The 14,722-nt window shown below is 45.8% G+C and overlaps 1 protein-coding gene across 2 annotated transcripts; it reads right to left on the bottom strand.

The window, feature by feature from the left end:
- Positions 1–6,073: 6,073 nt before the first annotated feature.
- On the bottom strand, positions 6,074–14,722 carry myb (v-myb avian myeloblastosis viral oncogene homolog). Of its 2 annotated transcripts, none has more exons than XM_076044612.1 (15): positions 14,685–14,722; positions 12,414–12,531; positions 12,153–12,224; positions 11,921–12,013; positions 11,143–11,363; positions 10,407–10,641; positions 9,683–9,751; positions 9,474–9,578; positions 8,216–8,488; positions 7,610–7,728; positions 7,421–7,523; positions 7,212–7,310; positions 6,904–7,002; positions 6,674–6,760; positions 6,074–6,558 (listed from the first exon to the last, which is right to left on the bottom strand). In XM_076044612.1, the coding sequence occupies exons 1-15, from the start codon at positions 14,705–14,707 to the stop codon at positions 6,445–6,447; spliced, it is 1,830 nt and encodes a 609-aa protein (XP_075900727.1). In that variant the 5' UTR covers positions 14,708–14,722; the 3' UTR covers positions 6,074–6,444. The 2 variants fall into 2 exon arrangements, with proteins under 2 accessions (XP_075900727.1, XP_075900728.1); XM_076044613.1 differs by having other exon boundaries at positions 6,074–6,555.

Here is a 14,722-nt window from a genome sequence, read left to right as displayed (position 1 = left end):
CAAACTAGTTTGATAATTTTGACTAGCAGTGTTTTTTTCCTTTTTTCCTCTGCTATATTATTTAAACCATTTCTCATTTAAACTCGTCCAACCAAACTGCAACTTCTCCCTCCTCTCAGATCTGAGAAAACGCTCCAAGTTATTTCTTGGTCAAACTTTGCCGAGCGTTATGTTTGTTTGTTTGTTTTTAACCCCGGCAGTTCATCAGAAAAAAATCAAACAGTTGCTGGCAACTTAAACATGATTTTAAAAGCAAAGAAAATGTCAATGCACCTGCAATCATCCAAATGTTTTGTTAAATTGAGTTAAATATTGGATATGGAGCTGTTTTGATTGGGTCACAGCTTCATGGGAAGTCCCCCCCCCCTCCCCTTTTTTTTAAATTTATATTTTAAAATATATATATACATATATATATATATATATATATATATATATATATATATATATATATATATATATATACATATATAAATATATATAAATTTAAAGAGATTCAATTCAATCATTTCAATATATTTATTTACTAGACATTAAAGAAACTTGTCTGGCGTTTTTATTTTTGTGCAATAAATTTGAGTGCTGACCTGGCCGCTGGTTCCGGGATGTAACCCCGCCTTCACCCTGAGACAGCTGGGACGGGATGCAGCTGAGGCCCAGTTCACACGCTCACGTGACTTGCGGCCTGATTATCGAGACCTCCGTCCATCGGCCCGGCGATGGCCGATCAGGCCAATCAGCAGTGACTCGGGACTCGCGAGCCAGCGCCGGAGGTGTGTCATCAGGGCGTGTCAGTGTGTTCAGATAGCCATCACACAAGATATGAGGATATGCTCGTGAGGAGAGCAACAGCCAATGAGGGCAAAGGACACACGATGAAGGGAAACCTGGGCGAGGGGTCAAGACGGGACCCTGCAAACTCAAAGCTGAGGTCAAAAGAGACTCTTCAGGTCTTAGATGATTTGGCTCATTTTGGATTTTTTTGGTTGAAATCTGATTTTTTTCCTTTTTGCATCTGTTGTCCGCGTTCCAGTTTAAATGTGATGCATGCGTGAACAGTCTTGAACAGGCTTTGAATTGAACCCAAGTGCACCGCATATCAAAAGAATGGCTCTTTGTTTGTTTCTTTAGTGCTCAGTGACATCACTTGACCTTTGGCCTCACCCTAAATCTAAAGCATTTTAGCATGTTGAGCATGTTGCAGGAGGGCCGTCCATCCATCCATCCATCCATCTATCCATCCCTTTTCAATACCCGCTTCTTCTCGCTAAGAGTCATGGAGGTCTGCTGCAGCCTCTCCCAGCTGTCACAGGGTGAAGGCAGGGTGACACCCTGGACAAGTCGCCAGTTACTGCTTATACACACCTACGGACAATTTAAAGTTTCCAATTCACCTCACGTGCTTGTTTTTGGAGTGTGGGAGGAAGCCGGAGAACCTGGAGAGAACGCACGCAGACACAGGGAGAACGTGCAAACTCCACACAGAAAGGTCCCAGGCTCGGAATCGAACCCACAACCTTCTCGCTGTGAGGCGTCAGCGCTGCTAACAACTGCGCCACAGTGTCGCCCATGTCGTTGCAGGACCCGAGAATCTCCACTAGCACTGCAGAAGAACAACTGTCTCCTCCTCCTCCTCCTCTCTCTCTTCACCTCTTCTCTATCCCACCTCTTCTTTGGGTGCCTTCTGGATGGCCGAGTGTGGTTATCAGGCCCGGCCAGCCCAAGCCCTGCCCTCCTACCTGACCGCTGCCAGCAGGGAGCGGCTGCTCTCGCGCCGAGTATCTCCGACCACAACAGCACCCGGGGGAATGAGGAAATCAGGCGAGAGTAATCTACGCCGGCCCAGAGTGCGGCTGGCCGTCCAGACGGCAGGCCAGCGTGAGTTGTGAGGGAGCAGTGCGAGCGTGTGCACGTGTGTGTGTATGTGTTTTCTTTTTTTTTCCCCCTTTGGCCAGCGTGCGTACACAAGTGTGTTTGTATGTATGTGTATGTATGTATGTGTATGTGTGTGTGTGTGTGGGTGCATGTGCACGTGTGCGTGCGTGCATGTGTGCATGTGTGCATGTATGTTTTCTCTTTTTTCCTTCTTTGGCCAGTGTACACACCCGAGTATGTGTGTGTGTGTGTGTGTGTGTGTGTGTGTGTGTGTGTGTGTGTGTGTGTGTGTGTGTGTGTGCAGTGCAGAGCCCGCCACTTCTCCTGCAACATCCGCCTATAAATCTATTGTGACACGTCAAACTGAATTTGTGAGCCAATCTTCTTGCGACAGACCTGTGTGATTTGAGAAAGGGAAAGGAGCGGATTAAAAGAAGTGTCGAATAGAGGTGGGGGCGGGGCAGGGAGCTGAAAACATGATGAAAGACAAAAAAGATCATCGCCAGCGAGATGGATAGCGGCGTGCTACTTCAGCGCGGCACTTTTTTTTGAGTCTTTTCTTACTTTTTTACAAAAAAAGGGAAAAACTTTTTTTTTTTTTTTAAAAAGTCAAAAAGGTCCAGCGGAAGCGCATTGCTGCCACACTAGTATCATATTATAATGTGGAAAATCGCGTTTTTACGTGTTAATTTTCACATTATAACATGAAACTATCACATTATTTCGTGAAAGTTTTTACGTTTTTACGTGATAATGTTCACATCACTTCATGATAACAAATCTAAACTGAATGAGGCGAGGCAAACATGATTCTATTAAACTTTACTTTAAACTCGGTTTGGGGCATGGTGAGATCCTGAATTTATTGAGCTACAAGCTATCACGTTTTTACGTGATAATTTTCACGTTATAACGTGAAACTGCCACAACATTTCGTGAAAGTTTTACGTTTTTTACGTGATACTTTTCACAAAATAACGTGATGGTTTCACGTTTTTACAGGACAATGTTCACGTTAGAACGTGAAACATAACTACGTTACAACGCGATACTGAGCCCCGTTTTCTTTTCTTTTTTTCTAGTGTGGCAGCAATGCGCTTCCGTAAAGTTGCTATTTTTTTTTCCAAGGTTAAACTTGAAGATTCTCCCAGGTTGATTCTAGGCGTGCGATGCCGCTGCCGTGCGAAGGGGAAGCCGACCGACGTGTGGGCCTTTGCGCCTCAGCCAGCAGCCTCGTTTGACCTTTTCAACCACGGTGTAAATTGTTGTGCTAATATCGCGACTGAATCACTAATAGATTCCATATATCATGCGTCATCACATTTGCTCCCTGCACCCCTCCTCCCCCCATCTCACTGTTTCGCTTTATGTCCGTTGAAACTCTTTAATGGCAGAGAGAGCCCATCCCACTGCATGAAAGTTTACACCGTTTTTTTTTTTTTTTTTTTTTTACGAAAGAACAGAGAGAGGAGAAGAGGAGGGAAAAGAAAAGAAAAACTGTGTAGCCTTGCTGGTCTTGTTTCAGTCCAAACAACCACCTCCGTCTCTGCCACTGACACGCACAGAGGCAGATGTCTGCTCACTCGGTGGGAAGCAGGTGTCGGAAAATCTCCTGAGGTTTGGTGTGTTTCGCATGTTTTTTTTTTTCTCTCCTTCTCTCTCTCTCTCTCTCTCTCTGTCCCTCTCTCTCTCTGTCTCTTTCTCTCTCCCCCTCCCTTTCTCTACGGTGAAGTAGAAGAATGGTGAAATATTCCCAGTGTGAAAGTCTGCTGCCCCCGACCCCCACTGCACACAGACACACAGACACACACACACACACACACTTTTTCGAAACCGCACAGCCATCTTCAGAATTTTTTAATCCCCCCCCCCACCTCCCCCCTGTCCTCACTGTCTGCTCCCACCATTATTGTTAGAGAAGTAAGAACCACAGCATGACTTTTTTTCAACGTGGATACGTGTCACCTCAAACTGCAGTGAATATGCACGTACCCCTCCGCCCGCCCAAAACCCACTCCACTCCCCCGAGGAAACTATTTCTGCCGAGGCCGAGACTCATATATGACAGTTCCTGTCGAGCTGCGTCCGCCATCAACTCTGCGTATCAATCCCTCAGAGACTCATAGTCGAGATGGGAATCTATATTTGAGGGCGCTGTGGTGGATCGGGGTGAGATGGGGGCGGTGCAGGTGGCTGGGAAGGGGAAGGGGGGGTTGTAAATATACCCACTGGTCCCCCCCCCCGGCCGTATAGGCCTTATAGGAAAACAAGCGTCCCCGAGGAACAGAGCAGAGGGCTCCACATGGTGCCGCTCAGTGGACCCTCTACGGTGGCACACACGACCTCACAGATACTGTGGGAAAGGTCCCGTGTTGTAAAAAAGGCCCCTTATGATGTCACCTAGGGTGCTTATGTGCCTCTTCCTGCTTTGTGACAACACCAACTACAAAAATGAAACAATTTAATGTCTTTTCCTTCATTCTCATGACTATCAACATTGCAGTTTCTCACTGAAGGCATCAAAACTACAGTATGAACACACGTGGAATTATGTGGGAAACAATAAAAGTGTCAAATAACTCAAACACGTTTTATATTGAAATTCTTCAAAATAGCCGCCTGTCATAAAAAGCATATTTAGAGTTATTGAACGTGTTTTTCTAATCACATATATCTTGCTCATGTATTTGATGTCTTCAGTTTCTATCTGCAGTGTAGGAAGTTGTAAAGATAAGATCCAAACTTTTGACTGTATACATATACTGCATGTGAAAATGATATGTTGGAGTGTGGCAACAGTCAGTGCAGTATTTCAATTAATCTTACCCCAGAAATGTAAATGGGATTAGATTAAATGTCAACTGTATGGAAGGCAGCTGTCCTTCTCCAGAAATTGAAATGCTCGCTCTTTGGAGGCTTCAGAGTAAACAGGTTTGAACGGAGGAGCTGCTTTGTGGTGTTTACAGTAGTTATTATTAGTCACTCAAAGAGCTGCAGGCCATTTGGACTAAAAATATTGCAAATAAAAGCCTGTTTGCAGATTAAAGGAGATGTTTGTGGATTTCGTAGTCTGAAGATACTAATGTTTGCTGCCCCCACCCCCCAAAAAAAACAAACAAAACAAAACAAAACAATGACAACACAAAAGGATGTTTGTTTAAAAAAAAACACACTTTATTTACCAGGCAGTTTATAAAAGTATAAAAAAAAAACTTGCAAAAACTGGCATGTATAAATGTTTTTTATATAAAAATCATTTCTCCTGCGGAGGCTAGTATAAAAACAATGCAACATAAAAACAAGTCGTCTGCCATGTGTTTGACATGCACTGCTGCCGGCTCAGTGAGAAACCACAAGGCTGATGCGTAACAAAAACAATACAAAACTATTCAAGGATGTTATATATAAAAACAAAAACAAAAAAACAACAAATAACAAATACAAAAGTTTCATTTGGGCATTTGTTTGTAGCATTTCTATAAAATATCAGTGTTTAGTACTCTGGCTTTGTGTGGAGAGTATTTGATTCGATGCAGCTTGGCATGACTCTTACTGGGTGAAGCTCACGGTTTCAAACATATTGGCTCCTTTAAGGCTCTAAAATGTAAGTGGACGCACAGACACACACATATGTATTTATATATATGTATATATATATATATATATATATATATACATATATATATATATATATATATATGTATATATAGACTTAATTTTTAGTTTGTTCTTTAAAATGTTTCCCCATATGACGCCCAGAATAGACGCACAATTGAAATGAAAAGTCACTCTTGGTCAAAAAAAATTAAAATAAAGGTGCCAGCATTGAGACTGGGTAATACTAATAAGGCCGGGCCTCTCGCTTGTGTCAAAAGTGATAGTGGAATGATGATGTAAGAACAGGTGTAGCTGCTCTCGCTCGGTATTTGGCCGTTATCATGAGGTGGCGCAGACCAAACACTTGAAATTTTCAGCTGACCCACTGCAGTGAGTGAAAAAATGTTAGGAAGGAAGGAGAAAAAAAAGGAAAAAGCTACAGAAAACTTGTTATGGCTGAAATACAGAGGTCAGTTCTAAATTATTTTCTATATGCCTTTGGATTTCTCATAATGCTAATAGGCTTTAAATACTTAACGTACAACACTGCTCTGTCGGCCAAATGTCATTAAAAAAAAAACATTTTTCAAAGTTCATGGTAGAAGAAAAAAATAAATTAACTTGTTCTTTATATTAATATCAAAATTCTGAATTAAAAATACAGCCCAAATGTAAATTATATAGCCACCATTTCCCATTTATAATACAACATTGATAAAAACAATGTCAAAACCAAAAGAAATGATATGATGACGAAAAACAAAAAGCAATACAAAATTCTACGTTAGGAAATAATAATAATAATAATAATAATTAAAAAACTGAATTTTAAAACTGTGGTTGGTTCAAATCCAACCGGTGTGAGTGTAAAAAACACCAATGGCGTCGAGCCATCCCCAACTGTTGTACCACAACAAATATGTAACCCACGGCGCTGCGGCCAGCGCAGGGATTGTGTCTCTCTGTCTTTGTCTACATGACCAGTGTCCTCGTGGAGTAAGTGTTGAGATACTTGTGGCTCTGCTCTGCAGCGAAAATGTGCTCCTCCGTCTTGCCGCATTTCTCCTGCTCCCAGGAGCCGAGCTGCTGTCGGCCGAGAGGGAAACAAAACGAAACAAGTATGAATGATGAGTTTTGTGACGCTGGGGTTTTCTTTGCTTATAAATTGAATACAAGTGGCCAAAGGCAAATTGAAACACACCTGTAGTGGGCTGTCCACGCCTCTGCGAGACAGGTGGTAGGTGGCTTTGTGTCCGTCCTCACTCAATAATGCGCTGGTGAGTAAATCCTGGAGGGGAGGAAGAGAAGAGGAGAAAGCAAAACCTAAAATCAGTCTGAGTGAGAACAGGAAGCAGGGCGGGGAAAGTTTTTTTGTTTTGTTTTGTTTTCAATAGGACATAAACTTCTGGGCGTGGATGGTTCCTGACTTACAGGTACTTCCTGTGCGGCACCGTTGGGGGAGAAGAGCTGCGTTTGAAGCTCTTGTCCCTCCCACTGCATGCAGGGGCTCCTCTCGCAGGGGGACTCCACCTAGCACCCCGACACACACACACACACGTCGTCATTAGTCGTCAAATTGAGGAGGTGTGTTGCACACAAGCTAAAGAAGTAAAAAAAAAAAAAAACCCTAAAAAGTACCCGCATCGGCCACCACAACCGAGAGTGTGTTCCACATTTCGCCTCTTTCTCGACACCTCACGGCCTCACGTTTGCCTGCATGTGTGTGCGCTGGAAAGTACCTCTTGTTTTATCTTCTTCAGAGGAGGCTGCTCGATGACACACTCCATCGGCTCCTGCTTGATGGACTCTGCGATCTGCTGCTGAGCCAATGGGAGATTCTGCGAGAGGGCAAAAGAATTAGGCCGCCGGTCAAGCAGAAAGCTGAAGGATATTCTGTCGGAGGGGCGGAGGAGGGTGGGGGGTGGTGGGGGTTGGTTTGCTTCCTCACCAGTAACTTGAGGGGTCCGTACTTGGCCTCCTGCGACTTGAAGGGCGTGGGCGTGCAGGGAGACGACTCCAGGATGGAACGGCAGATGTTTGGAGTCCTGAAACTGGGGGAAATGAAAAACAGAGAAGCTGGTTTATAAACCTGGAAAAAAATGCTGTACTGTAAAGTGAATGCGAAGGCGCTGCTCACAGTTCGTTCTCCTTCTGGGGCCTGATGCTGTGGTCGATCAGAGGCTTGGTGTCAACGGGAGAACCCAGGGACAGGCTGTCGCTGTCGGAGCGGTCGGAGCTCATCGACTGGTTGAGAAACTGCAGAAGCAAGAGAGAGGAAGGAGGGGAAGGCCGGTCAATCAGGGCAGTCTGATGTGGGTGCTTTGATAATCGCTCAGATGGTGGTGGAACCACACACTCGGCTGAAAACTAAACTAAGGGGCGGAAGAGGTGAAGAGGTGACACTACTGGATTGAAGTCGTGATGCAGAGCAAAGTTCTAATTCTGAATGCTTCACAATTGTGAATGGTGGGCGACTGGCTGGCTGGATGGATGGATGGATGGATGCTGATGACACGCTGCTATCGCTACTGGCTACCTGCGAGGGTGAGAACGGCAGCTTTGTGAGAGTGTCTGCTCTGAGGTGTGAGCTGCTCTGCCAGAGCTCACAGCCAGTGACCTCATCCAGTGAGGAGAGGCTCTGGAGACAGGTGGGAAAAACACCAATCACCAGTCCAATCTGCTGCTGCTGCTGCTCCGCCGCCCTTTTATACACATCCTAGAAAACGTTTTGACATTTACTCACCGAATCGATGACGGATTCCATGAACTCTGGCATAGAGTTGGAGAACGACGGGTTGCTGTGGTGGGTGCTGCTGCTGCTGTTGCTGTTGTTGTTGTTATTGTTGCTGTTGCTGTTGCTGTGGGCGCGCGTGGCCGAGGCGCTCCCCTCTGGGAGGCAGCTCTGGTCCAGCGGGAGGGCAGGGGCCGCCTGGTGGTGCGGCAGCAGCCAGGGCACGCCGTCCAGGCTGTTGGCCATGGAGCTCTGGCTCGCCCACAGCGGAAACTGCAGGTTCATCTGCGGACGGAGAGGCCAATCAGCAACGGGTAACAATAATAAGAATAATACATTTTATTTATAAAGCACTTTTCCTTATGAAATCTCAAAGAACAAGGAAAAAACAGTGTGAATCAACACAATTAAAAGTTGGGATGTTAACAATTAATCGATTATTGATTAATTGTCGATTAAGAATTTAATCGATTAAATTCAATTAGTCGCAATTAACTAAAGGTTTTTTTTTTGTTAAGTGGTGTGGTATATACCTGTATACCTAGAACAAGTTACTTTAAAACAACTTGAAAAGTGACCCATTAAAAGTCACTGTTCTCTAATGTAAATAATGGTCACATTGGACCCTCAACATTATTTAAGGGTTAAATAATGTGTTCCTTACACATTTTTCATTGTGACATTTAGGTTCTCAGGAAAAATTGCCGCTAATCAATTAATCGTTATTTGATCTATGGGGTCAATCAACCAACGAGAAATGAATGAATCGATAATTTCTCCAATTAAGACTTAATCACAACTCAGAGTAGCTGGTGGAAGAATCGCGTGCATCACAATCGCGTGAATCACAATCGCGTGAATCACAAACGCGAGCGTGCCGAAAAAGATAGTAGTGGGTGTTAAAAAAGAAAAATGTGCCAAACATGTACGATGGGAGAAAAAATGCAAGCTGGACAATAGAGGAGAGGAGGTGTGAGAGCGTAGTGAGAAAAAAAGAAGAAAAGAAGAAGAAGAAAGGGAACTCTCGAGCAGCAGAGTGACAGAAGTGTTGGGTGGAGGGTTGCACAAGGGGTCACGCACAGCCGCAAGGACGTCGGCAGGGTCGTGTTTCATCACTTTGCAGAAACAGACCCCCCAGATGTTTCCTCCTCCTCCTCCTCCTTGCTCGCGCTGATGCGCACACACGCACACACGCGCGCGCGCGCACGCACACAAAGAAAACACGCACGGCGAACGGCTGTCCTCGGCCCCGGGGTCAACAGCGACTCACTTGTAGTGACGGCCGCCCTCGGAGCTCGTCCTCCGTCGACATGAGCAGGCGCTCGATCTCCTTCACCCGCTGCTCCTTCTCGGGGTCTTCCTCGCCATAGTGTCTCTGCACAGAGGAGAGAGACAGAGAGAGAGAGAAAATGTAAGAGTCAAACTTCTGCATTCTAAGCCAGGATGAGAAGGACGGCCGTCACTCGCCGGGCTCTTCACCTGTATAGCAGCGGTTCCGTGCTGGGGAATGTTCTGGATGTTGAAATGCCGGGCCATGGGGTGGGGCAGCTGCAGGGAGGAGCCAATCAGATTTTCACTTTCAGTTACAAGCCATTCACCAGCAAGGTTGGCACAGCCACCGTAAGGCAGAGCACCCCCTTAACCTGCACTTCATGCTACTCCAATAGCCAGTGCAATAATCGAGCTGAACAAGGCAATGAAACATACGCAATGTAATGTGAAATTAATTTAGTTGCAATGAATTGAACCTTTTTTACGCAGGTAGTTAATGTCATGATAACAGTGTAGTGGCAGGAAAAAAAGCTAATTTACCTGTAGATACTGTGATGGTCATAATATACCTAGAACCAGTTACTTTTAAACAACTTTTTTTTTTTTTTTTTTTTTGAAAAGTTGAAATGTGACCTATTAGAAGTCAACTTAAAGTCAGAGGATAAATGTTTAGGGTGTTTTTACTGTTCTCTAATGTAAGAATGGGTCACATTGGACCCTCAACATTATTTAAGGGTTAAATAAAGTCTTCCTAACACATTTTCTATTGTGAAATTTAGGCTCTCAGGAATAATTGCCGCTGATCAATTAATCGTTAATCGATCAATAAGGTCAATCAACTAACGATTAATGAATTAACAAATTACTGGATAATTTGCATCCCTACTATCTATCCATCTATCTATCTATCTATCCATCTTTTTGAACTCACTCTGTGCTTGTCGGTGACGTAGGCGTAGTTGAACTGCGACAGCGAGGGCAGCTGCGTGTGGCCGGGCGAGTGGTGGCTGAAGCCCATGATGCCGCCGCCGCTGCCGCCGACCTTGACGTAGGCGTGTCCGACGGCCAGCGCGGAGTTGTGCTTGGCGGCGCTCTGCAGGTAGCCCTCCTGCTCCACCTTCCGCCTCATGGTGGAGTTCCAGTGGTTCTTGATGGCGTTGTCGGTCCTGGCGAAGGGGAAACAACAGACGAGGGGCTTCGTTGAGAAAAAAAAAACCAACAAGACGGCGAAACATCCAGGAGCTCCTGGTCGGCGCTTGATAACAGCGCCGCAAGTGTTTCTATCTGCTGCAGACACAGGCCTGGTGTCGTCTGAGTGTGTGTGTGTGTGTGTGTGATGCAAGCGCTTACACACGTTTGATAAGATTATCAGGGCCCAGCAATGGCAATCATGTCTCAACTACGCTATCTTGTAGCTGCGTTTTGTAATTTGATTCCAGGCCCTTTTCCCCCAGGCCAGCGAGCGCTCGGATTATCAGGCAACCTCAGGCCAGGCTGACTCACTTCATCTGCTCCTCTCATTCTTCTCCGCCTACTCCATCTTTCACATTCATCTCTTTTAGTTCGCAGCCAAAGAAACCAACAAACAAAAAAAAACAAAAACAACTCGGGCCTTTATCTTATCTTTGGCCGTTTTTTTTTTAAGTTTCCTCTTGATTGTGCCTCACCTGCCCGGGAGCAGCTTGGCGATTTCGGCCCAGCGGTTTCCCAGCTTCTCGTGCGCCTGGTAGATGATGCGGTCCTCCTCCTCGGTCCAGGACGTCTTCTTCACCTCTGGGTTGAGGTGGTTGTGCCAGCGCTCGCGGCACTGCTTGCCGATGCGGCCCTTCAGGTGCTTGGCGATCACCGACCAGCGCTTGGCGCCGTACTTTTGGACCAGTTCGATCACCTGTTGGTCGTGACGGAGGAGGAGGAAGAGGAGGAGGAGGAAGAGGAAGAGCAGCAGAGGAAGGAAGGAGCAGAGGGAGAAGTGAAGGGGCCGCCGTGAGGGAAAAAGGTGGAGGTGGTGAGGATTTGTGAGAGGGGAGAGAAGAGGAGATAAAAAAAAAGAAGCTTTTAATTATTTAGAAAATCTGGGAAAGGTGAACTTTGTACAGCCAGCGCTTCACATCCGAGGTAATGAGGAGCACCTGGTGGAGGCCACTGAGGGAGTTTCCAGTGCAACGTTAGCCACTTTGCTAATCATTACATTGGCACTCGGTTGGAAATATAACTCCCTGGCGACTCGCTCAATAAATACCACGCAGGTTTTTGTTTTTTTGTTTTTTTGAAGGGACCCATGTGTTGCAAAAAATGTGCAACAGCGGTCGAGGAGTTGCTACAGACTTTTGCGCCAAGAGATTGTTTTCTTTTTTTTTTTCCTTTTTTCTTTCTAAGCTGCGAATTTCACTGTGTTGCCTGTTGCCATGCGAGCACCACACCACGCTCACGGAGACCCTCACTCACCCTCTGGTCCTCCTCTTTGGTCCACGGCCCTTTGATGAGCTCCGGGTTGAGAACCTTCTGCCACCTGTGCTGGCACTGCACATCTGTGCGATTCTGGCAGGTCAGAGCACAAAGAGGTTCACAATCACGACTTCATTTTGCAAAAATAAATAAAGGGATAAAAAGAAATTCTGATTTTGAGGCAAATTTTGTCAACAGAACTAAATTTGCAGTTTGAGCTGCTGCTACTTACTGATAGTAAGCTTGCAATTAGTTTCCAGTCTTCTGATCCATGAAGCTCCACAAGTTTCTTCAACTTCTCATCCTGGAAAACAGAAAGGTTTATTGTCAGAGAGACAAACGCAACCAACTTTGAACCTGAGGTTTATCACTTCGACAATGTAAAACTATTGTCATGGCCCTCGTAGTTGCAAGAGGCAATTAAAATGGAAGGATCGGTAGTTTGAGAGACACAACCCCAGACATTTTGTGATGCTTGTTTTAATATCTGCACCTCTTCTCTCGTCCACCGTGTTTTGCCGAGGTGTCGTTTCCCCGTCTTGGCCAGTGATCCGTCGTAATCATGTTCGTACATCTCAGTCTCCTCCTCATCCTCCTCGCTGCTGTAAACACTGGGGAGACCCAAAGAAAAAGAGAGAGGCTTTAGATTTAAAAAAAAACAACCAAAAAAACAAGTGGAAGCGGTGCAACAAAAACAAAAGAATCAACAATGCGTACTGTTAATAACAAGATAAATGACTTCTCAGTACGTCCAAACTGCGCCCTAATTGCCTTCCGTGCAGCCCGCAAAGAACTCGGCTCACTTTTATTTTATTTTCTCATCAGGTGTCAACACAGACAGAACCAGTCATTCTTGAAGGTTTGGGTGCAGGCTCCTCGCCAAGACAACCACAAGGGCAGAGAAAAGAAAGAGAGGAAGAACAGCAAGTGGGAGGGAGGCGGAGGAGGAGGAGGTGGAGGAGTGGTGGGGGACGGAATGGATGAACAGGTTCCAGTGTTTTTGGTTTCCACAGATACTGGGATTGGCACATGCGATCATAATTTTGTGACCCTGGCGTGTTCAGACCTGCCGTGGCATTGTGCAGTACAGCCATGCACATGTACACAAACGCGCGCGCGCACACACACACACACACACACACACACACACACACACACACACACACACACACACACACACACACACACACAAGCATCAAGTGGTTGGTTAGCCAATCAGAATGTAGAGCAACGTGGAAGGCGGGGTGCTGGCGCTACAGAGGAACAGGTGAACAGGAACCCCGGCGAGGTGTGTGCGTGTGTGCGCGCGCGCCTGTGTGTGTGCGTGTGTATGAGGAATTCTATAAAGCATATTTACAGGGGATTATCCTTCTCTTTTCGTCCACTTACTCATGTGCATGAGTGATTAACCCCGGTGACTAACAGTCGATGCAGATTAGTGTGGTTTTTTTTTTTTTTTATATCTGACAAAGACTGCTGGGGACATTTGTGTCCCATCAAACCGCACGAATGCTTTTCAGAATTAAACAAATGGCCCCGAAATGGCAAATGAATGCAGAACAAAAGTTGACACGCTCAGACAGCAAGTAGAATGCAACAAGTAACACGGTTTGGTAGGTAAAATAGATACATTAAAATGCCTCACTACGGAACAAGGGCTTATTAGTCCATCTGTAAACAATACAACGAGTGCTACTTTATGAATGAGCAAAGAGAAAATAACTTTTTTTTTTTTTTTTTAATTTTATGTCGCGCAAATAAACTAAATAAACTAAGCTATATTCAATGCAAGTAAGCAGGTGATATTCGGGCTGGCTGTTTCGATCGATTCCAATGAAGGAAAAGATGTTTTATATCACATCACTGATACATTCACATTCTGAAAGGGGGGGGGGAGAAACTCCTTTCGGGGAGTCTCCGAGGACGCCTGCCCAAAGTTGAGGGTTTCCGATATTCAAGCCAGCCAGCCAGCCAGCCAGCAGCCACCCTTCGCTACGAGAGATGCTGCCTGCTGCCAGCATTCGCTTGGTGGCATCAGGCAGCACCGTGTCGGCGGGGTTTGAAATGGACTCACTGAAAATGCGTAAAACGCATGCAAAAGCGAACTGCAGCTCAATAATAATTTCCTTTCGGCGCTTTCAGAGCAACAGTTTGAGCCGCGAATATCCGAGCCTCTGCGTACTAAACACACATACACGCACATACACACACAACGCGCCACAAATGTGCGTAACTACTTCTTTTTTTAAAAAAAATAAATAATAATAATAATAATAATAATAATAATGAAACCACTGTCCACGCGCCTGTCCACCCGCCTAATGTTTCCGTGTTGCGCGCGCGCGCGCGCGCCTGCGTCTGTGTGCGCGGGGAGCCCCCTCCTGAACCCCTCCAATTTCTCTCCCTCACTCCCACTGACAGCAGCAGACACTGAGCGAGAGAGAGCGAGAGAGCGAGCGAGGAGCGCACATGCCAGATGACCACCACCTGTCATGGGCGCGCGCACCCGCAGCCAGTGAGCGCACCGCTCAACACAGCCAGCAGCACACTGAACAAAAGTCCTCTGGAAAAAAAGAAATAAACAACACACACACGCGCGCGCGAAAAGAATAAACACGATTGAATACATACATATAACGCAATGAAAACTCGCGCCGCATCCGACCTAAGACGAGAGTTTCGGGGAGCGCGAGGACGCGGAGAAACACGCACAAAACGGTTTGAGAACGTTGCAAAACAAACCGACGAGTCTTCGCAAACGTACCTGTTTCTGGGCCGCCGAGTCATGTTGCCGGTGTATGT

Source organism: Nelusetta ayraudi, unplaced genomic scaffold, assembly GCF_046127955.1.
Source record: "Nelusetta ayraudi isolate G7.1 ecotype Tasmania unplaced genomic scaffold, CSIRO-AGI_Nayr_v1 ptg000082l, whole genome shotgun sequence".
Taxonomy (NCBI): Eukaryota; Metazoa; Chordata; class Actinopteri; order Tetraodontiformes; family Monacanthidae; genus Nelusetta; species Nelusetta ayraudi.
The sequence above is the reverse complement of the archived record's forward strand: the minus strand, read 5'-3'. Positions and strand labels throughout refer to the sequence as shown.

Excerpts from the sequence above, each read along its gene's own strand:
- myb (XM_076044612.1), bottom strand. The coding sequence starts at position 14,707 with ATGACTCGGCGGCCCAGAAACAG. Across the intron at positions 7,729-8,215 it reads TGGAATCCGTCATCGATTCG|TTTCTCAACCAGTCGATGAG; the intron begins GTGAGTAAATGT and ends TTGCTTCTGCAG. Across the intron at positions 6,761-6,903 it reads GTGCCGCACAGGAAGTACCT|GATTTACTCACCAGCGCATT; the intron begins GTAAGTCAGGAA and ends CCTCCCCTCCAG.